This window comes from Gallinula chloropus (assembly GCF_964237585.1).
Source record: "Gallinula chloropus genome assembly, chromosome: 4".
In the NCBI taxonomy this organism is placed as follows: domain Eukaryota; kingdom Metazoa; phylum Chordata; class Aves; order Gruiformes; family Rallidae; genus Gallinula; species Gallinula chloropus.
Genome location: NC_140088.1, coordinates 16,054,605 through 16,078,150, shown reverse-complemented (window position 1 = coordinate 16,078,150; position 23,546 = coordinate 16,054,605). Strand labels below are relative to the sequence as shown.

General features: G+C 43.1%; 1 protein-coding gene across 1 annotated transcript in view; it reads right to left on the bottom strand.

Moving 5' to 3' along the window:
- RAD51B (RAD51 paralog B) overlaps positions 1-23,546 on the bottom strand; it is a gene marked incomplete at its 5' end in the record, with an annotated part of 370,396 nt that overhangs the window by 148,376 nt on the left and 198,474 nt on the right. Inside the window, one exon of the mRNA XM_084263415.1 lies at positions 3,573-3,691. Within this exon, the coding sequence (XP_084119541.1) occupies positions 3,573-3,691 (119 nt within the window). The remainder of the gene's footprint in view (positions 1-3,572; positions 3,692-23,546) is intronic.

The following is a 23,546-nucleotide window of genomic DNA, read 5'->3' as shown; positions in this document are numbered from 1 at the left end:
GAACACGTTGCAGACATTTACACAGTGCCATGAATCTCACAAATCCCTTGAAAACTGTAAAATAAACCAGGGTCCATAGAAGTCGCTGTATCAGACCTGGCCAGTGTCTCCCTTAATCCAGCACCCCGTCTCCAGCAGACAAGAACAAAACGTTAAATACAGCATGTCAACACATTAAGCCCTATCACGCTGTCCCCCAAAGACAGCTGAGCACACAGGAAAACAGTAACCTTGGAGCCTGCTGACTCCAGTTCAGGAAAGAAAGATAATTATACACATAGGGGTAACTGAGGAGTCGTGACAGTTCCCAGTGCGGGACCCCCATTGGTTTTGGCTGAACCTCAAAGGGTCTGCATCTTTATGTATGGATTTCAGGAACATGAATGTCATGGTTACCTGCAAGAGCTCTTAGTACCAGTATCCATAAAGATAATAGCAAATTCCCTTCATGAATCCATTTGTGCAAAATAAATTAACTTTTCCTGTGTTCTCCAAAATTCTTATGCCACCATGCCACTGGGGAAGTCATGCAGCTCAGTCACACCTCGGCAGTTGAAAGACTCCTACACTCTAGGGCCCTTATGGGTTTTGGTGCACAATGAATTTAAAGACAGACTGGAAACCTTCTGCTGTTAATTCTGTCGTGGAGGAAACCAAAACCAGAACTCTGGCATCTAGAAGGGGGCAAAAGAGGAAAAGTTCATCTGTTTGTTCAGAAACCTGTTCCTATCTAAGCAGTAAAGTAAACCTAATTGATTTTAAGGCAGGCATGACATCACAGAGATTTCATTACTTTGTTGAATTTGTTGCTGTCTTATTAATGTTCACCAGACATATGGAAGGTGGAGCGGAAAAAGGGATAGTTAGGTGCAAAAACGTCTGCTGGACAAACAAAATGAAGGAACCGTTTAGTTAACATATTAAAAAATCCTGTGTAGGAATTCTATCCTTAATTTCACTAGGTTTGAAGCATACTTGTTCTGCCACCTGCTGCCCTGGCATTCCCCAAGGTTCAGGAATGAGGGGAGTAAATCTTCAAGCTTTCCCAGAAACGAATACTGAAGAACAGGCATCTAGTAGCCCAGTGGCCTGGCCTGGCCGGGCCAGAAGACAGCATGGTTCTGGAAAACAGCTCGCTTGAGTCCTCCTTAACGATTATGGTATCACTTCACCCTTGGGCACCACGGCCCACAGCATCTCACGAGGTGCCTTCTTTCTTGATGGGTCAGATTTCCCAGCGAGGATTAGCATGCTGGCTCTGCTACTATGGAAGCTGGATGTAAGAGAAGATCTGCCAGCACTGCCCCAGCTTCTCCCAAGAAAGGAGGAGTGAAAGTAGAGTCAGGAAGAGCTTTTTCAGGAAGTCAAGTGATTGAAGAAAGAATGAATTCCAGCTTTTAAAAGAAAAACAATTCTGTCTGCTGTGCAAGTCTGAACAAAACAGGGGTTATTCCTTGAACCGTATTGGTTCTGCAGGGTTACAAATTGTGAAAAGCAGGGAAAACCTGTTTTTACACTGCTTTTCACTCAAATCTACAGATTTGAGTTTACTCAAATTACGCTGCTTTCAGTAATTTCCTTGGGCTGAATTTCACTTTAAGATTACACAGATAATTACAGGCTGCTGCTTTCCCCCCCTCCCCCAGGTCCCCTTTTTATTTTAAATACAGTAATATAAGAATTTGTAAAAGTGATTACCAACTTGGGAATTTTTGGACCTCCAAGTTAAGCTTCCTTAAAAAGTGCTGATTTTCAAAGCACTGATATCCAATACCTCCTGGCAGAATCACCTTATGATGACTGAAATGGCATCTCAAGAACTGAGGCACCTTTATTCACAATCCATTTCTGAAAGTGGGTATAAAGCAATTATGAAAGAACGTATGTGTGCAAAAACTATAGTATTTTAATCAATAAGGTGCTGCTACAGGTAGGGTAATTCTAGATGCCTTCCTCTTACTGGAAACTGCTTGTCTAACTGAAAGATTTCTATGACTTTGAGAAAAGATACTTCAGCTAAAGGAAGAACACAGATATCACAGTTGGGTTTTTTTTAAGTGTATCATAATATATTTTTATAATGGAAATTTAAAGGCTTGAAAACAACATCTCATTGCACTTGTGATCTATTACTCCTCAAGCAAAATCAGGAAAAACTACATTTAACACTCAAATGTTCTTTAGGAAACTGCTCCCTCTTTCCACCACCAGAGGAATGTTCTTAATCCTTTTTAGTGGGCTGTGCATCATGAAGTAGCACAAAGCCCAGTTTCTGCCCTTTTCCCTTCGCCAAGTCCACCTTTCATGTGCCTCCAAATCCAGGAAATTTGTGAACAGCTTTGTATTGTGCACACACATGTAGAAAAGGAGAACTCATTACAGACCAGAATATGTTTCCTTATAACTGCACAGAGTCTTTAGAAGTGAGCCCAGAAGATGCCTTTTCTAACTGCATTTCACACAGTTAACTTGCTGCCAGAGGGTCCAGAGGACTACTGCTGCTTCACAGTGCCTGCTACTCACAGGAACAGGAATGCCATCATTATTTTACATCTAATGAGCAGAGGAAAACAGGATGGCTTCCTCTCCTCTGACTCTAAAGACTGCAAGCTCAAAAGCCAGAAATCTGGTGCTGTGGCAGCAAAACCAGGGGCGTGGATCTGAACGCATGTGGGTAGCAACACTATTGGACTAGGACGGTACAAATTTCATGCTGCATTTTTTCTGACAGCTCTCTACTTTAAGGGGCAGAAAATCAGTAACATTAAGACTGAGGGTCACAGCCTTTGGAAAGAGTTACTTCAATGCAAAACCAGAATAGACAAAGCCAAAAGAGATTGTAACTGCAGATATCATGGGTTATGGTGTGTTTAAAACCAAAATGAAGTTATTCCCTCAATCAAACTCCGACAAATCTTGCCTCTGACTTTTTCACAGTTGTTTTTTAATGAAAAGGTGAAGAATGCAGTCAAAAATGTTAGTGTACTTCACTCTAGAGTTTGGAGTCTCAGTGAAAGACTGAGCATTCTCCTTTTTGCAGGTATATTTCTGGAAAATTGGTACCATACTTATTGCTCCAAGTTCAGCTTGCTGTTGCAGCCAGCAAGCTTCCACTTGCAAACAGTAGTTGTAGAAGAGGGAGTGCTCCCTGTCCTAACAGCCACAGCTGAAACTTGGCACAAAGAATGGAAAGAATGGCAGCAAAACTGCAATTGCAGTCAAAGGACTAGCCTCCTACCCCTGCCCCAAACCCCTTTGCAGGAAAGCATTTTTAGGATTATCCTTCATCTCCACAACATGAAATACACTCAAAGCTCCAGGAACTTGTACATCTGAGCCAATAGGCCAATGCTAGTTCCTGTGTCTCTGATAAGCCCATCCTAACACAGGGAGGCACTGGAGGAATGGCTATCCCTGAAACCAAAGGACTTCCCCCACCCCAAATAAGCAATTGGCTGTAGAGTGCCAGGATTCTCAGTACACACTGCATCACCACAGGGGCTGAAGGACGCAGCCCAGTTGACTGAGTGTTGCTGGTGTAGCTTTGTTTAAATTCTCTTTATTGTTCTCACCTGTCTTGTTGGCAAGTCATGATATTGTAGTATGAGCCTGGTGTTGACACTGTGACTCCATGTGTTGCCGAGGGCTGCTGTCACACAGACAGATTCCTTCTTCCCACTTCCAGAAGCTCCTGAGGATAAATATGAAAGAAACTGCATCAGGACCACATCACAGAGGAGGGTTCAGCATGGAAACTCTAACCAGTCATCTCAGATCATTCCCTAAACTAGATAATAAAGAGATGGCAGTATCACATGAATTTTCTACCTTTCTGATTTATTAATACAACTGCAGTGTGAGTTCTCCAGCTCACCCTCTGATACCTAAGCAAAGAGCCAAGAATTAAGGATATGTTGCACAGTAGTACCTACTTTCCTGGAGGGACTGGTACAATTTCTAAACATATGGAGGTGTGGCATGCATGGGGGACACTCGCCTTTTCCACTTTAGACATACCATCCCCAAGCAAAAAGCTTTCTGTGGGCGCCATGGAGAGGGAAGCAGGCCAGCAGAGTGACAACATATAATGACATAACAAAAAAAGAGCAGAGTGTGGTGCCACAATATGCTGGTCTGAAAATGAGAATGCTGCTTCACACCATCAGGCATTCCACACATTTTCTAAGATTTGCAAAGAAGGGAGCTCCTTAGCTGTAAATACCATTCGGGTGTCTCTGAAATCACATGAACTTTGTATCACCCTGCAGGAAAAGGCACTTAGCTGCAATCAGCAATGACAACATCAAGAAGTGGTTCCAATAATGCCACATGATCCGGGTTGCTGAACTGCTGTTGCATCTGAGCTTTCTTGTATTGAAAGCAGAGACATATACCTATACAGGCAGGTAGGTGCATGAGACCTTTTTGCTTCCTACAAGTTCTCTGTAAGATGAACAGATAGATGGGTGACTCGTTTGTACTTCAAATGACACTTCAAGAACAGCGCAAGCCAGACAAAAATGCAGAAACAAACCCCTAATTGTTATCTGAGTGTATATGATCATGTACAAGTTGAAAACTGAGCTGTTTGAGACAGACAGTTCGTACTGTTAAAAATCTATGAACGTTGGCCTGGAGTTGAATGAGAGAACGCTGGATTTAAAGTCATGGAACTTCCTGTCATCTGTCAAGCAATGAACTAAATTGCTTCCCCAGGACAGTCATGAAATCCTTGTCACCTAAGTCAATTAAAATTAGACCAGACACTTCCTCTGCAATACAAATTTCAGACCAGCCTTATGCTTCTGTGAAAATGATCAGTAATGTAACAGGTAATGTTGAAACTAGTACCAAGTTTTGGAAGCAATACTGTACTGAGATGATAAAGACATCTCACGGCTCAGCAGAGCTTCTGGAAGTTTCAGGTTTAAAACCCTTCATTGCATTTACATTTGCAAGATTCTGGGTTTTGTTACATCCCCCCCCCCCAAACTATTGAGCAGAGAAACAGAATTTCTTCATTCACTAAAGCTTTTATTTTGGACAAATACCCAGTAAAGGGTAAGACCATTAAGTGCTGGCATGCAGTAATAATCATTATTTGCATCACTGCCAGTGGCTTGCAAGGAATGAGAAGGACTCTGTACTAGAGTGCTTTAGGCAGAGTGGAGCAGCAGGCTGGAGAGAATGAAATGCTTGCACTGTGCTACAGGACTGAGCTGAAGGCCCCAGACCTCACTCCCAAGTAATACAAGGTTCAGCTAACAACAGCTGGGTTTCAAGTAGGTCTTTAAATAAGGTCTAAAAAAGAAGTGAAGCACCTGGTTCAAGCCAATAGTTTGACAAGAGTCTGAACTCTGCACTTGTCTCAATAACTTCCCATGTCATGAGAACTCACTGTGACATGCATAATACTCACTTCTCCAGAACAACAGCTGTTCTAGTCTGAAAACAGGCTACGGTTGTGCCATCCAGAAAGGTGGCTGCTTTTCTTTCCTCAAAACAAAGGTATTAATATCTTGTTAAGCATCAAGCTTCCACATGAATAACCACAGGAGCACTTAACTAGAAGTTTCAGTATTAGGATTGCTATTCTGTGAATTAGTCTAGCCCATCTCTATTGGGAAAGTGGATCTACCAACAATAATAATTTCTCTTCATCTAGGTTTTTGATTTTATTTGCCAGCTGGAGGAGAGAACAGGTTCAAGTGTTAAAGCATGGTGCTGGGAGGTCTGTATTCCATTCCTTAAAATCACTTAAACCAAGTTACTTAAGTTGATTAAGTTCTACAAACGTTTGCTTTTTGCTAACACCATAAAAGTAAAATGCCATTACTGCACAAACAGGCTAAGGGAGAATAAAAGACAGTGAAGCAGCTTTACATTTTTGCAATCCTCTCTGTCATGTAGAATAAACTGCAAGATCCTGCTGGAGCTGACACTGTCCTCCTTTCCCACCTGCTAGAAATGGGTAGGAATCACAAAATTCCAGTGAGGCAGCTAAGTGAGTTCTGATGGGTGCGGAGGTGTTCCCCTCACAGCCGATGTAACCCCCGTGCGCAGCTGGAAGCCTCCGCTCTATAGCACAGAGGAGCAATGCATCTACTGCTGCCCGAGGACCTCTGACTACAGACAGAAAGCCCAGACACTCCAGGTAGCTAACACTGGCATAAACCAGCCACAAAATTCACATCCAAACTTCCCTCAAATGATGCATCCCTGCTATTAGCTAACAGAAGGAGCAACATCTTGCTGTTACAATCCTGAGCCAGGCATTTAAGCAGTTAGAAGTCTGGAGCCTGCTGAAATTATGGAGATATCACTCCATAGCAATTCCTAATTCTGCATTCCTTCAAGGCCTAAAACCGGTTCCAAAATGAACAGAAGTGCTAGAGGCGTAAGGCTTGTGGCAGAACAAGCAAGCTAATTGCTGTAATTTATTTTATTTTATTATACAGGAGCAAGCCTACTGTACCATACTGTGTCAGCCCCTGTCTGAAGAGGTCTGTTTGTGTGACCCACTTTCAGGCAAATCCTCTTTTGTGAAGTTATTCAAATTTATGACTCTGGTGCAAAGTGGTTAGTAAGCCTGGAGCAAATTTACAGCAAAGACTTTTTATAGGGTGGAAAGGAATGCCTCACAGCAAAGGTTTCCACTTTATATGGGATCCTCCTGCAAGCTGATGCATTAGGCAGGCAGAGAATCAAACCAACAAGAAGTGAAGTAAACCAAGGGGGAAGCAGTGCCAGCTCCGCAAATAAGTTCAAGGGCAGTTGACAGCATGTGCTTCATTCTTCCTCCTTGCTCTAAACAAAAAAAGATAGTAAATGTCTCAGAGGAAGGAAAGAGGATGTGTTAAGAAAACAGATTTATATTCAAACATGCCTTAAAAACCCCCCTGAGACACATCTTTTCTGTGATTTCAACCATTACTTAGTCACTAATGAACGGGATAAAGGAAGAGTTCAAAAAGAGAGTGATATTTTTCAGCACACACTGCCCAGATATCTTCATACATATGGGAGTATCAGACCAACATTCGTCCAAGAAGAAAGACGGATCATAAAAATCTTTGGTCTTTGCTCAGAGATCCAACCTGAGCACTGTCAGAATGGTATGGATGGAGCAAGAGCTCCCAGCTGTGATACGAAGTCGCTTATGCATGCTTCCATAGGGGCACCGATGTGCCATTGGCTGACAGGCAGCAGTTCCTGTCTCTCCAGTCTGCTTAGAGCACAGCTTTCACTCTGGTCACTACTGGTGTGGTGGCTTCTGCTCAGCATATGGGTGATGGAGGGAACACAGGGACCAGGGGAGGAAGAAAACAGGGCTGACAGACTGAAAGGGGGCAGATGTCTGTTTATGGATGTAGTTTCGGGAAAAGGGAGAGGCTGTCTAGAAGCAGAGATGGGAACCTAGAATGTGGAGATGAAAGTGTATGCTGGAAGGGTGGGAGAAGACCTTTGAACAATGCCCTGTTTTATATATTCAGATCCAGCTCAAGTATAATGAAGTGGTGGTTTCAATTCCTGTAAACACTCCTCCTCCTTTCCTCACACAAAAATAACTAGCATTGAACTGATCCTCACAGGGCACGTCAGCAGACAGGCCAAGGACTGCATGAGGTACCTGTGCTACTGTCTCCTCTGAAACCGAGCTCTTCATGGACTGGCAGAGACACCAGCAGGGACTGTCTCTTCTGGATCGCAAGCGTAAAGGAGGAACCGGCTGCTTCACTCTCGCTGAACAGCTGTCACAAGTGAAAATAAAGCTTCTTGTGGTCTGACTCAAATGCAAAGTAAATGCCTCTCCACAACCAGGGGAAAAACAAACCAAAGAAGAAAGGGTGATTCTTCAACTGAGACCCACAGTGCCACTTCCAAGCGGAAGACAAGGCTCACAGTGGGCTCCACTGCCCGGGAAGGAGCTGTCAGTGGAGCTGGGCAACACCACTTGACCCTACTTATACACAAGGGCTACATTAATTTTGTTTGTTTCCCCATCAATGCAATTAAAACAAACCTTCCATAAGTACCTTCCTTGTCACTGAGATGAATGCAATATATAGAGAGCATGGGGAAAGTGTGTTTGTTCCACCTTCCATTTTCCACTGAAGAAAACAGTAGGATTAAAGCTATTCAGCTCAAGACTGATTCTGAGATTATTCTGTTATACCCAGCCAAAGAATTACCACTACAGACATGGCCTCAAAGACCTTCTTGTCCTCTACAGATGAGGTACCATTTTAAAGACTCATGTAACCAAGTCGCAATTGTTGCAGATACGGTTGAAGGGGATTTAATCATAAATGAACTTCAGTTTCATTAGTGTCTTTTCCTATGAAAATGAAGATAATTACACCAGTGTCTTGAATACAGTAAAACAGACTTCTTTCTTTAAACACTTCTAAATGCAAGGAGTCCTTGCAGGAAGAATGTGATTATAGTCTTCATTGAAAAAAAATAACCTGTTCCTTATTCATATAACTGCACAGAGCAATGAATTCCAGCCTTTCCACGTTCTCATATAGATTTTTGTCTTTCCAGATGAAAGACTCATTGCCTAGCTGGTTCATCCCCAGCACCGGGCCCCCTTTGCAATCTCTATCAATTTGGTAATTCAAATTTTTTCTTCTCATTGAGTGCAAAAAAACCCACAAAAAAGGATCGATGAGCAACACCACAGTGAAATAACAAAATAGAGACAGTGAAGTAAGAAAATAGAGGAGTCAGTCCCCAAATCTTTCAGATCTTAACAGGAAATCAATTAATAGAAACCTGATTTATTAAAAATGAGGAAAAACCTGTCCAAAAGTACAGAGAAGATGTTTATAAAGAATTAAACTCCTGAGCCCCACAGAAGTGGCACACCATGCAATACACGCGAAAGTACTTTCCCTCTTGCTGAGGCTGTGCAGCTTTCCGGTTCACTGGCAGAGCTCATAAAGATCGCTGCTTTTCACCTGCACTGCATTCAGCCTGTATTTTTGGTGCAGACCTCGAACAATGACACCAGAAGGGAGAAGGGGGGGAAAAAAAAACAACAAAAAAAAGAAAAAACCTCAACCCCCAATCTTTTTTTTCCGTCTTCACCTACTCAGAAAGTACAAGTATAAAAATATCCAATGGTGGAAAAACCCATCACACAGTAAAAAACAACCCACAGGACAAATTCATCTGTGAAGTAACTAACCACAGCGCCGTTTAGACTCCCACGTGCTGGCTTCTGCCATTTTCAGCCCTTCTGAACACAGCTTTTTCTTTAGGCAAAAGGTGACTCTGAGTCTTTCACCGTTATGGTGGTCACCGGCTGGCTCTCTGCTAGCCAAGGTGCGCCCCAAACGCTTCTCCTCATACCCTTTACCCTCACAAAGCTAGCAGGAAATGAGCCAGGATGAAGAACCACATGTCCTTTACATTCAAGCCATGACCTTTACATTCAAGCCACGACCACCCTTTGATACCACCCGCTTGAGACACAACACAGACCAAAAGCATATATACATACAACTAGGTAATTACCAAACACAGATTACCCCTTGGTACCAACAGACGCTACAGCAAATGTTGTTCCCTGTTCCAGCTGTACAGATCTGTTTCAGTTAATGGGTTATGCAGGCATATCAACAGCAGAGTCTGGTTCATCTTAGGAGAAAAATCAAAACTTACTTCTAGAGCACAATATGGCCTTCATACAGTCTTTTATTACTTAGGACATATGTCAGAAAAAACAGTTGCTGCTGTAAGAAATGATGCTTAGCACAAGAGTAGCCATGTAAAAATCCTAAGATTTAAAATGCTTATTCTCCTCCCTTTAAAGAGCAACTCTACCACAACTACCTACTTCTAAACCTGTGCGAAAAAAAACCTCCAACCCAGATTACTCCAGTTTACTTCAAATTTTATTTAAAAAAAAAGTAAAAATGTTTTATCTGGAAGCTGGAATTGTTTAGCAATCCATGATGTGCAATTTAGTTTTCCATTTTGTTTTCATAGTATAGTCATCAAAATATACTTAGCAAACGATGCAATTAGCTGCAAACCCTTACTGATCCCCAGTTTAAAAAAACAGTTTCAATGGAAATTTTTTTGACACCACCCTCCCCCCCCCCACACACCCTTTGTAGCTATGCTACCGCTGCGGCACTGAAGTGCCTACTAGAGTTCGCACTGAAAAGACTGTTCCAATTCAGTCATCATCACCGGCAGACCAAAAATTGCCACTAATAGACCCCAGCTGCAAAGTTCTGATGGACAGACAGCAGTCAATGTGACAGAAAGGGAATGAGCTCACTTCTCATTTTGGACAACGTGGTTTATTTATCTCATACACCCCAAGGAGGTGAGTTTTCACTTTTCTGTTTATCACTGTTTTTTCCTGTATCTGCATACACAATTCTGGGTGATTCTTACAGTGATAGTCTGATACTGGATCAAGAATAGGGCCCTTTTTCTGCTGTCTTTTTTCCAGCCATTCATTACTTCTATTGTGACAACTCCTAGAGCTCTCATCTGCAATATGCAAACCACTATACAAACAGAGAACAAAAAGAGAGTTCCTGACCTAAGGACCTTCTTTTCATGAGAACGGCAGTTTAAGAGTCTCTTAGCTGCTGCTGATTATTCCCCACTTACAAGGAACCTTCCCCAAGGGTTGAAGGAAAATAAACCAAAATATGTGATAGGCCAGCAAAACCCACTTACAGTATTCTCCATGAAACATTAGAAACTTTTTCAAATAAGCAATATTAACCACTATTCTACCCTGGAAGATCAGCTGGGGCCTGGTCCCAGGTCAAGAAATAGGGTCGTCCAGAGAACTGGACAGATGCTGTTTTTAATCCCACACTGGCATGCCCACAGTTACCAGTGTGTTTTGCACTAGAGGATCTCGCTCCCTGACGTCAGTGAGTTCATGCTATTTCTTACAAAATTCAACAAGGGCAAGTGTAGGGTCCTGCACCTAGGGAGGAATAAACCCAGGAACCAGTGCAGGTTAGGGTTTGTCCTGCTGGAAAGCAGCTTTGTGGAAAAAGACCTGGGAGTCCTGGTGGATGACGAGTTGACCATGAGCCAGCTGTGTGACCTCGTGGCCAAGAAAGCCAAAGGCATCCTGGGGTGTGTCAAAAAAAGTGTGGCCAGCAGGTCAAGGGGGAGTTCTCCTTCCCCACTACTCTGCCCTGGTGAGGCCTCATCTGGAATACTGTGTCCAGTTCTAGGCTCCCCATTTCAGCAAGGCCAGGGAGCTACTTGAAAGGGTACAAAAAAGGGCTACAAAGATGATTAGGGGACTAGAACATCTCTCTTACAAAGAGAAGCTGAGGAATTGGGACTTTTTAGCCCAGAGAAGACTGGGGGGTGGGGGTCTTATCAATGCTTATAAACACTTGAGGGGTGAGCATCAGGAGGATGGGATGTCTTTTTTCAGTGGTGTCCAGAGACATGGCAAGAGGCAGTGGCCACAAATTTGAATATAGGAAGTTCCACCTAAACATAAGGAGGAACTTATTTAATGGAAGGGTGGCAGAGCACTGGAACAGGCTGCCCAGAGAGGTTGTGGAGTCTCTATCTCTGGAGATATTCAAAACCTGTGCAACCTGCTCTAGGTGGTCCACTTTGGTAGGAGTATTGGACCTCTCCAGAGGTCCCTTACAACCCCTATCATTCTCTGACTCTATGTCAATTTTGTTTGGAGTTGAGAAAGAGAGAAGCACATACATGTGAGAACCATCTCCTGTCTGTTGACCTAAAAAAGGAATTGACATTAAGAAATGAGAAAATCCAGCTGGTCTGATTTCTTGCCAGACAATCTACCAGCCATGACCAAAATGGTCAGGTCTCAGGAGGGCTGTGGAGGTGGGAAGACAGCTGGTGGTTTACAGCACCTGAAACAGGGCCCAGATCAGGGAATCAAAATCCTTGGGAACAGATACTTCCTTTTTACTGATGTAAACTTTGTGCCTCTGTGGCCTAACATATCACAAAGGGATGAGCTTCCAGCACTCTATTGCTGCTGCATTGCTAGTGCGAATGCAGGAATGAGTACTGCCCTGGTGGAAGGGGTGGTGAAGACCAAGTAGAATACAGTGGTCAAGTCAAAGGACAAATTCTTTACCCCAACCTTACCCTTCCCTTTCTAGTTACATTTGTTGAGAATTTCCTTCTTTTTCTAAAATCTAGAGTTAATTTACACTGCTCTCTTAGTATCCTGAGTTCTTTCCCACATTGCTCACCACTAAAACTTAAGCAGCTTCTTCCACCTAACCTCTCATATACAGTCATTTCCTCCTGTCTCTCCAAGACTAGAAAATAAAATCCCAAACCATTGACCTAAGGGTGGGAAAAAAAAAACCCCAAACAACCCCGACCTGGAATTTTTCCTGCCTGTGCATATAGAGGATGCATAGGTTGAAAAACAAAGCTTGCCCAATCATGGCATCTGGCAATGCTAGGGCCCTGTGAACCAGAAAATGCTTTTAATTATCACCTCACCAATCATGCTACAAGTTATTGCTGTATTTTTTTGTTAAGTTCCCTCAGGGTATTAAACAGATCATGATATTAATCAGAAGGCATGTAGGAGGGAGGGGGCAGAATGCTAGAATTACACGCGTGTAGGTCCCTTAAGGCTTGAATAAAGAACTGAGAGTTAGAATCCCACTGTCAGAGCAACTGAAGCCTTGCATGCTGCAAGCCTTGGCCCTCTGACCTACACAGCCATAGCATTATCCTATCTGATTTTCCCAGGATGGTTAACCTCAGCTGCTAAACTTCATCAGTCTCCGCTAGTGTTTACCCATCATCTGGATTTGCCACTTCCGAACTTTCCAGGCTAGAAGCAAATGAGCCAGCTGTCACACTCCTCCTTGACAGGGACCAAAAAAACCCCCGACATACCAGTCTGAAGTCTGGAAGCCTAAATGGCTATATCCCAGAAAGGAACAACAACAACTGATACATCTGGGGGGAGGAGAGGGAGATGTGGTTCAAGCTGCAGTGAGTTTCAGAATGCTGCTCATAACCATTCGGTCCCATTAGGATGCTGCAGTCTGAGACAGACAGTATTCCCATGGTTTACTGTTTGTTTTTTTTTCCCCCATAAAATATGTTCTGGTAAAGAAATAGTGTAGTATGTCTTAGCAGCTTAGCTCTTAGACCTGCAAAACCGACAGGGCAGGCAAAAGCAGCAGCAGTCCAGGCGTAGGTAGGAGCCAGTCTGCAAATGAACCTTAAATTACATTTGAGAGTCAGGGCGCGGAAGGGTGAAGGGGGTAGGAGGGAGAGAGTCGAGTTTCTGTCGCGCTCCGAGTCCTCCATTGAGGCGGCCAATAAAAGCACCAATTAGTGCTAACATGCACGGGGTGTTTCTGACACGGCTGTCCCATTTCCCCGGGAGCAGGCTGAGGGTACGACAACATGGCAGATGGAAAAGGATGGTAGGTGTGTGTAAGCTAGTTTTAAATGAGCGCTATGGTCTGCCTTGGTAAATACATCCTGCCAAGGGGCCAGAGTGAGCTTTGTGCTGCCGCCGCCAGATCACTGCCAGCACCTGAGCTTGCTCAGTTAACACTGGCACTGATATTCAGCCTACACCATGGCAGACCCTCCTCAATATAGTCAGCATAACAAACTTCAGCAAATAACAGTTGCTGATCACAGCCTAGTTCCGTGGATCTGAGCTGATGAACCAAGTTACCTGTCCCTCCTGAGTACAGGAGCATTACAGTAGCAGCCCTCTTTTGGGATCATTTTCAAATTTAGTGAGTGATGATTTCTTGATACAGAGGTTTGAAACATGCAATAATTAAGAGTCTACGGTGGGGCTGTTAACCATAAGGACTATGTTTAATAATCAACGTTAAATTCAGCTTCGTGTTTTTTCTTTTTGTATGTAAATGCAGCAAACTGCTTTACAACCGTCATTATTTCTTTGAAAATTTAGCCTTTGGTGTTCTAAACGCTGGTTCCATCGATTATAGCTACAACAATTCCCTATAGGTGTAAATAAAAACAACGATCTTGGAGCTGTAAAGCTTGGATCCTGAACCAGAGTTATCAAAACTGGAATTCCAGGATGAAACAATTCTCTTTCAGCTTGCAACATGGAAACAGAGGTCAGCCAAACATTTGGGGGCTAGAGATGACTGTTTCACATCTGGAGTTCACATTTGGCCAAACTCTTAATACTATCCATCACAAAACATAAACTGGAGGAATGTTTTGGTTGTACAATTAGGAGCATAAAAGTTAGGAAATGCTAAATGTAAAAAATGCTATGTGCGACTAACTAAGCTTTTGAAACACAGAACAAATCTTTTCTCAAAGAATATCATCAGGGTTGACTGTGGCATTTAACGACAAGTCTGCATTTGGCAATATAGGTCTCACTGGCTCCTGTATTTCTCAGCGCAGAGACGCCATGGCACAAGCCGAGGGATGCAACCTCTTCTATGAAGATGTGCCTTTTGGGCTGGCCTGATGAACCCTACACATACACCCAGCAGATGCAATTTGGAGTACCTCTATAGTATGTTAATTGGGCACTTCCGTGAGGTTTTTTTCATTACACAGACATTATATCCACGTACATAAAACATCCTTCCTCTCATTGTAAGACGAATGACAAAACATCTCAGTAGAGCCAGACACCACCGTGGCTCGCTGCACAGAACATTTACAAAGCTGGAAATACATATACATTTATGCACTAAGACGCACAGATACACACAGAGGCAGTACATAACATGGAGGATGTTAAAATGACCAATGACTACAGGGTCTGGCTTCACTCCCTGACTGACACAGACTTTCCGGGTGGTTCTCAGCAAGTCAGTCCCCCTCTTCACGGCACAGTCCCCCAGCCTGTGGCGGAGGAGGTGCACGCTTTTTCCTTCATCTCATTCTCAAAATGGAATGACTCCCTTTATCTGAAACTAAGCAAATAAATTCAATTTTGGACAACAACCAAGACTGGAAAATTTCATCCCGATAAGCTTTTCTGACTGGAGACAGAGGGTTAGAAGGGAAGCAGTTACACAGCCTTAACTATGGGAGGTTCCTTCCCTTCCTGCTATAGTGCAAAAGACTCCAAGATGCGCTCACCGTAGCGCATCAGGCAGCGACAGGGCACAGAAGCGCTCTGTGGAGAGCAATCCATAAATGCAAGAAGATCTTTCTGACTGCACTGACTCTTCTCTCCTGAGATGCATTACATTTTTTAAAGTTAGTGAGAAATAAAAAAATTGCAAAATATCACTTTGAATCTTTGGACTACAAAATAGTAGAATCCTCTAGAGGCCAGTCAGGGCTGGAAACAACTTTTTTTCTTCTCCCCTTTTTCCCAGATTGGGGGGGTGGGGGGCAGGGGGAGGGCAAGGGGAAAGGGAGAGAGCAAAGAGTGGTTAGTTTCAAATAGCAACATTGTCCAAAAGGGTGAAAGGGAACAGATGGCCGTGGAGAATGCGGCCTCAAAGCCCTAAAGAAAAGGGCTATTTTGACAGATCTTGCTGTTTCCTATTCAAGCATGAACACTCCGGCATGGAGAGTTAAGACGATACAAGGAACAACCTCTGTTCCCAGCAACTGACTATGGGCAACTGGCCTCTGAAGCTCTCTGAGAAAAACAACATGAGACAGACAGACAAACAGATATGGCAGCAAGCCCAGATTTCAGCCACCAGGAAAGGAGAGGGAAAAAATAAAAGGGGGTGGGGGGGGAGTGGGGGGAGTAGAAAGGCTAGAAACAGCTGCCTTTTCCTGGCTCCAGTGCAGAGCATTAGAAAGAGCCTGTCCAGCCTTTCTCATCTTCCTTTTCAGTGCAACTTCTTGAAGGGGTCACCCTCAAGCTGTTGGTCTTTGCCCTGAGGGGAGGTGAAAAAGAGGACAGAGCAGAGCTCCTCTGGATCAATGAAACCTGCTTCCTTTAATCACAAAGACCTCCCTCCAGCAAACGAAGAGGAACTCTAAATGTAAAAATGCATAATTAATGCTAGATTTTTGCATGCAGAAAGGTTGAGAAATTTAAAATTGTGGCTCTCACAGTACGTGTAATTTGTTTGCACAGTATACAGCAGTGAGCCATTATATCCAAGGGCAGGGAGAATTGCACTCGCTGTGGGAAACACTGCTAATGTGTGTCCTGACTTTTCCTATCGTTCCTAATCAACAGCTGTTTCATTCATGATCTCTGGGCGTGTACTGTCTAGGTAGAGATTTCGGTTTTGAAGGCCAGCTTTACATCCATACCCAAAATTGAGAGAGAGACCAAAGCCATTAAGCGTAAACAGGCTCCCCTGCCTCGAAAATCCATGAAGTGAGGGATGAATCTAAGTTTCTGAATCTCCTTCTGATTTATGTACCACTTCCATTTTTCAGGGCAGAGCCTGATGTACGGTTTCCCAGCCTACGCCTGCCTGTGGGCAGAAGCAGTACTGAGCAATACCTTCCTTACCTGGACTGCAGCAACGGGAATGTCACGCAACACTCGGAGGGAGGAAAAGAGGGGGCAACTGGTATAAACATTAACTATCTTCACAATCCTGTCCTGAGGCAGGGAAGTAGCTATCATCCCGATTTTAATATCCTCCTTTTTAAAAATCATTGAAGGAAAAAGATAATAAAGAATTGTGGGTGCTCACATGCCAGAACTCCAAACGAAGAAATGCAAATGCTACATACTGATCCTATCTGTGCCTTTGTTCCCTCATCTGTGAAACAGCATTTGTTAACTTTAGTCAATAAATAGCAAATGTGTAGAAAAACAGACACCAGCAACAAATCACCTCGGCATCCTCTGGCTCTAAAGGAATCCAAATTATTATCAAAACCTTGGTTTTCTACAAAATGTAAATGGATCAGGGTGGGGTTTTTTTCTTTTTATATTTTCCCCACAGAGGACAGCCAAGGTAGTCATTACTAGCTGCAATTGTTAATTTGTAACTAAATAGATGGATCTTACTAGTAACAAGTAGTCAAACACTACATAAAATACCTTATTTAGGCTAAATGAGAAAATCTGTTTCTTTTCTTCTTAACCAAGAGCTTCCTGAGACTCAGTAACTGCTCCAGGCTATACTTGTTAAGGGAATCTCAAATGTGGATTACTGGCTAAGTATTAATGAGCATTGAACTTGTTGATTCGCCTTCCTTCCCTGTGTTTCCTTAAGGAAAGTCAACCCAGCAGTTGAAAAGCGCAGTTTTCCCTCTTGCGTGTACAGCTCCTCCTGTTCCCGCCAGTGTAACGAGCCGCGCTCGCGACCCAGCTCTGTCTTTCACGCCGCAGGACAGGTGGTCCCTCAGCATATTCCCACACATTCCAAATATTTTAAGTGTTCCGCATCTGTTGTCTAAAACATTTTTAGTTCCCTGCAAGAACAGTAGGGGATGAAAACAGAAGTTATATATAATGCAGTAACTGACCTTTTATGCCACACGAGCTCCCTGTCATTTCAACAAGAGATAAATTTCCAAAGAGCTCAGCCTTCATTCGTTATACTATATAGCTATTAAAAATTCTTGCAGTGAAGATAGCTTGAGAATTAACTTATGACAGCTGTAATATAATAGCCCAGATGATAAACCTGAGTGTGGATGCGCTTGTTTTTGATGTTTGTTTTGTTCTTTTACAGTGTCTGCTGATCTACGGCAATTTTCTTTAAAATTAAGGAATTCAGGTGATTTCTGTATTTTTCTAACCACACAAACCACTCTATATGCTTAAAAAAAGTGTCTCCCACATACATATAAACAATCTGGCTGGGATTTTTACAAACACTCAGTGTTGGCCTACAGCAGGCAGGGAAACATTAAAAGCTTTCAATGGTTTATCTCTCCCCCCTACAAGAATGAACCTGATCAGATGCACTTTAAAAATTATAATGACTGCAAGTTATTCTTCTCATTGATGAAACAGAGCCACTGGTCAAGATTTGAAGCCAGGAAATTAAAAGCATCTCAACTACTAAGCTACTCTTAGGAAGCAGAAAATGAGTGCCTGGGCTTCACAGGGTAGGGGGTGAGGGTTATCATTTCTGGTCTCGCTGGAAGTGTTCTGGGATGGGAGCAGTGACCAGCAGTTGGGAATCTGGTTTGCATCTCAGTGCAGAAGCTGGCAGCTCCACTCAGTACTGGCTTGTTACAGACTGCAACAGGAGACTGTCCCCTGCTGCATGACCAATGTCATTTCCAACAACACTATGGCATTCCTGAGTACTTGGCCAGCACACTTCAGTCAGGAGAGCTGACACCTCACGATGTGATATACTAGCAGCGCAAATGGGATATAATGGGATAGCCGTGTAATATAAACAAACTCACGGTCCTTTTTTGGTGTCTGTTGGTTCATTGGTTTGTTTTTTAAATTAAAAATAAACATTCTTTTCTGAGCCACAGAGAAATGTTACAGGGGGTCCCTATGTGACAGACCCAAGACCATGCCTCAGGGAAAATGGTGCCAGTGTGTCACCTTGCTCAAACAGAGACCTGCTAGAACACGTGGCAAACACCTCAGCACTTCCCATGGGGTCAGGGCTGAAGCTCAGTCATTTCAGAGAACTTGCCTCAATTCATTTTAGAATAGGCACAGTACCTCATCAGTGCATAACAGCAAAATGATGCTGGATGCCTATGAAGATGTAGACATCTTCACTGAAAATGCAGCTGAATATATAACAACTATAACTGACCCATGGAAGAGGAGGATTTTAGGCTTCTTTTTTAATAGCACAAAACTCAGTCCTTCTCACCACAAGCTCTAAGAGGCTTCCAGCGTCCTGGTACCAGACTGAGAAGTGGAAAGACAAGAAAGAGGCAAAAGGGACAGCCATGATGAGGTCACCGCATTAGAAATCAGAGAAGTGAGAACTGTGGGAGCTTCACTTGATTTGTAATTTCTACCTTTTGAAAAACAATTCTGAAGCACAAGTGTTTGCAAAGCCAGAGGCTGCCAAAGGCTGAAAGATCACTGAGAAGTTAGGATAAAATTTGCTTGCAATTATGTAACATTTTTCCTTTTTTTGTTGTGAAAAAAATTTCAGCAGCCAAGAGAATAATTTCCGAGGGAAATTCAGTATGTCCAAGGAACTTATGCTGTGGATATCAGTGAAAATGCCTGCTAACAAAGCCTCACTTGTGAATACACTTTCTTAACTTTTAAACTGTATTGAATTATTCTAAAAATAATATTGCAAGAGAGAAAACATCCTTCTGGACCTTGTTCTCTCCAAAATCCAGAAAGGTCTGGACTGTATTCCGGTATGCACATAAAGCATTCATGTGTCAGTGGATGACTTTACATACACCAGGCCCTCAAACTGCCCTATTTTCTCTGCAATCTGTAAAAAAAAATAATTTGGGGGATCTCTTCAGAGTGGGTGTGCTTCAGGTAGTCTAATGAACACTTGGGCAGAAGGCACTTGTATGCAATTACATGATTACCACGGACCTGTGACAGTCTCTAATGAACAGCACAGCACTTTCACAGGTAAGCTCAAGCTGGCTACAGAGCAAGGGGGATTTGCCTGGCACCAACAAATCATTTTTGATACCTGAGAGATCAGCTGGGTTCCCTCACAAAGTTTTGGATGGTACCACCATCTCATTAGGGTTTCATTAGAAGTTCGTTGTTCAACCAATTATATTTCTCACTTCCTTGGTAAGTTCTGATGAAAAGCCCAGTGGTGACTAAGCAAGGGACAGTCTTTTCCTCAGAAAACTAGGCTTGATCCTCTTTCTTTGCAGGATTTTGCCATGATGATGCTATTCCATAAGAAATAAAAGAGTATTTTTAAGTCACTGGTGAACCTATAGCCAAATGTGTTAAACAGTGTGGGGAGATGGAGAAGGAATCAGGCAGGGTTGGCCTCTCAGATTTCCTCTGCAGTCCTGGCAATCTCCAGAACTTGCCAAAGGAACTATGCGAGACAATATCCAAGCTGTATAAATACAGTTCAAAACATCAGACACTCTCATTACTCAACCACATCTTGCAATACCTGGTGTTTCTTAAACTTCAATTTCTGGACAACCCCCATGTTTTTCTACACAGCCCTCTCCTCCTTCCTGCACATACCCATTTCTCTATGATGACAAGTTGGAGAGTGGCTTGAAGACAGTCTGAACGCATCCCCAAAGTTTAGAAGCCAAGAAGCAAATAAAAAGATCTCCCAAATACATGTCTTAAAAAACATCAATTGTCCAAGCAATCCTAATTTTAGGTGTGGCAATACTGATGTAGCTATGGCAACTTGAAGAACCACAATGCTATTTTAAAATGCTTGATATGAATGCTCCATTAACTATCACATGACTGTAAGTAGTCATCTGAAGTTGCTATGTATTTTGAATCTGTCTAGCTGCAGCACAAGAGATACAAAAATTCTCTTTATTGGCAATGAATTCCTACAAATATTCCAGGATTTTTTCTGTACATTTCAGCTGAGATCAGGTAAGGCAGCCGATGACTCCAGGGAAAGAACTACATATTTGTGTCTTATTCCCCACGTTAGAAGCCTTCACAATATTAAAAATGTATTGTTGTATTGTAGAAGACAGACAATAAAGAGCTGTAAAAATAGCCAAGTCATCAATTCTCCAACCTCCTGCAACTCTAGGATGACCTGTCAATGTTCTTCCAATTTTAATTTCTATATGGGTTCTCAAAACTGACGGCAGACAATGTCTTGTGTGCAACTTTAGTAATTTCCTTCCTGACACTGCCTCTGGAAAGATAAATGGCATCTACCAATATAAAGGGTCATTTCTCCATTTTTTTTTCAGCATATGAGCATACTATTATTCACATAAGGTGGTTTAGTCTGGGGTCTACAGCACCTTAAGCTGAAACTGGCGTTTCACACGGGTCTTTAAGGAAAATGTTAAAAAGCACTGGCCCCAGTAGTGACCACTGAGGAAGGCAATCAGATGCCAGGTGGAATTTGAATGACTGATGGCTACTCTCCGAGCTCAGAGATCCTGCTAATTTTACACTCTCTTGTAGCTGGTCCTTCCAGCCTACTTCTGTCTAATTTCATGACAAGGACACTACAGCAGATTGTGCCAAAAAGACTAGCTAAATTGAAGATTAAACCACATCAGCTGCTCTGCCCACATCCACCAGGCCAGCCATCTCATCGTACAAGAGAAACAGACCGGTGAAGCGTGATTTGCCTTTGGTAAATCCAGGCTGGTTGTTTCCAATCACCTTCTTACCTCCACATGCCTGGAAACAGTAGATGAGTTCACCTGTCCTAGTATTAATTCCAAAAGAATTCTGTGGTTTTGGTGTCTTATCACAGAATGAAAGAAAATACCCCCCTACACTCCAGCTAAACATAAACATCTGCTTAAAACACAGATCAGTTTGATGGATGTGGAACTAAAGTAAGTTCCCTATGTTCCAAACACAAATTGGCAATATTTGCAAGTAAAACAGCAAGCTGAAGACAAGAAGGTTTTTTTTAAACAGAGATAAGAATCAAAATCAACACCTTGCTATGAATAAGTTTGCTCCAAAACTGCAAATATCATGAGGGTGTTTAGGATGACTGGGTAGATAAACATTAGTGGACTCAACTGACCGTCCATACAGTCACGGGAGAAAACCACATGCTTATCCTCCCTCAGCAATCCTCTTGAAGTAGTCATGGATTTGTGAGGGGAACTAACTGAACAACGTTATTCATCCCTTTCCCTGTGAATAGCGTACTTTTGAAAAAAAAAATGTGGGAAGCATAGCAAGATGGAGAGCGATGATCAGGTGTGTGAGTTTCTGCACTCTCACGTGCCAGAAAATTGGCTCTGCAATTGAGACACTCAGTACTTTTTATGCACAGGTCCAGATGTTAAGCAGACAGCTCTGATGCAGGTTTCCTTCTGCAAGGAATCCTGCCAAGGATTTTGTAGCCTCTGAACACATTCAGGAGCTGTGATGGGATTGAGTTTCCATGCTTAGGTCAGTTCCTGGCACTGGCAGATGCAACAAATGATGTGACAAACTGCATGTGATGTTTTGGTGAGGATTTAGACTTTTTGCTTGTACCTCATAATATGGTCTGCAATGCTCAGAATCTTCTGCATTTCACTAGAGGCCTCCCCTTTTAAAAAACAGCATGGAGAGGACAGTCACAGAAGCCCAAAGCTGTAACAATGACTTTGAAATTCCCAACCCCACATAAAAATCACACAATGTAGGCAGTGAGTGAAAAGGATTAAGTCTTCTCACCATCACTCGGAATAACACAGTGGAGAACAGCTTTTCCTAGTAAAAGGATAGTGTGCTCAGTCTGAAATATCATTTTAAGGACTTGTATAATGGCCTCTGGAGTTTCACCGCATTTTCATCACCCACTTCTAGTGACAGTGTCTACATGGCACCCGCAAGGGACCTCTGAGAGAGGAAGGGACTAACAGAGGATGTTCCACAATATGGATGGCAGTGCCTCTGCTCCACTAAAGTCAACTCTGGAGTTGAAATCCCACCTTCACAAACCTGGCAGTTCACCCGTCCAGTTCTTTGCACACTGAGAAAGACTTTGCTAAATTAATTCCATGACAGCAGCTCAGATGATCACATAATTCTGAGCAGGAGGCACACTGACTGTACATTTGTCTAAAGCTTTCCTGTCTAAACTCTAGCAGGAAGGATTCGTGCCTTCTGCAGATGAGGAATGCATTTATCTACTGCCTCTCAAAGCAGGCTCCACACATACTACACTACTTTTACCACTTCTGTTGAGCTCAGTTCCACAAGAGATGTCAGTACTAATCTTTACCACATGCTTCCCAGCTGGCAACTATTCAGTATAGCTGGGTGTCAGGTCACTGGATGCACACAGTCCTGTAGCACTTCTCCCAGCAATGGAGCCTACTCGCAGCTTCCCCACTCGCCCCGCTGGCTCACTGCTGAACACTGAAGTTCACACAGAATCACAAGGTTGGAAAAGACCTTTGAAGATCATCAAGTCCAACCATTCCCATGCTAAGCTAAACCATATCCTTAAATACCTCATGAACCCTTTTTTTGAACGCATCCAGGGAAGGTGACTCAACCACATCCCTGGGCAGCCTGTTCCAGGCCCTGACAACTCTTTCAGTAAAAAATTATTTTCTAATGTCCAATCTGAACCTGCCCTGGCATAGCTTCATGCCATTTCCCCTTGTTCTATCTCCTGTTACCTGGCTGAAGAGACCATTGCCCACCTCTACAACCTCCCTTCAGGTAGTTGTAGGTGGTGATAATGTCTCCCCTCAGCCTCCTCTTCTCCAGGCTAAACAGCCCCAGCTCCCTCAGCCACTCCTCATATGATTTGCCCTCCAGCCCCTTCCCCAGCCTGGTTGCCCTTCTCTGGACTCGCTCGAGGACCTCAATGTCCTTCTTATGGTGAGAAGCCCAGAACTGGACACACAACTCGAGGTGTGACCTCCCCAATGCCAAGTACAGGGGCACAATTACTTCCCTAGACCTACTGGCCATACTGTTTTTCATACAAGTTCATTGACTTTATTTTCAAGCAGGCCTGTATCCATAATTATGGGTACCTGAAACACCT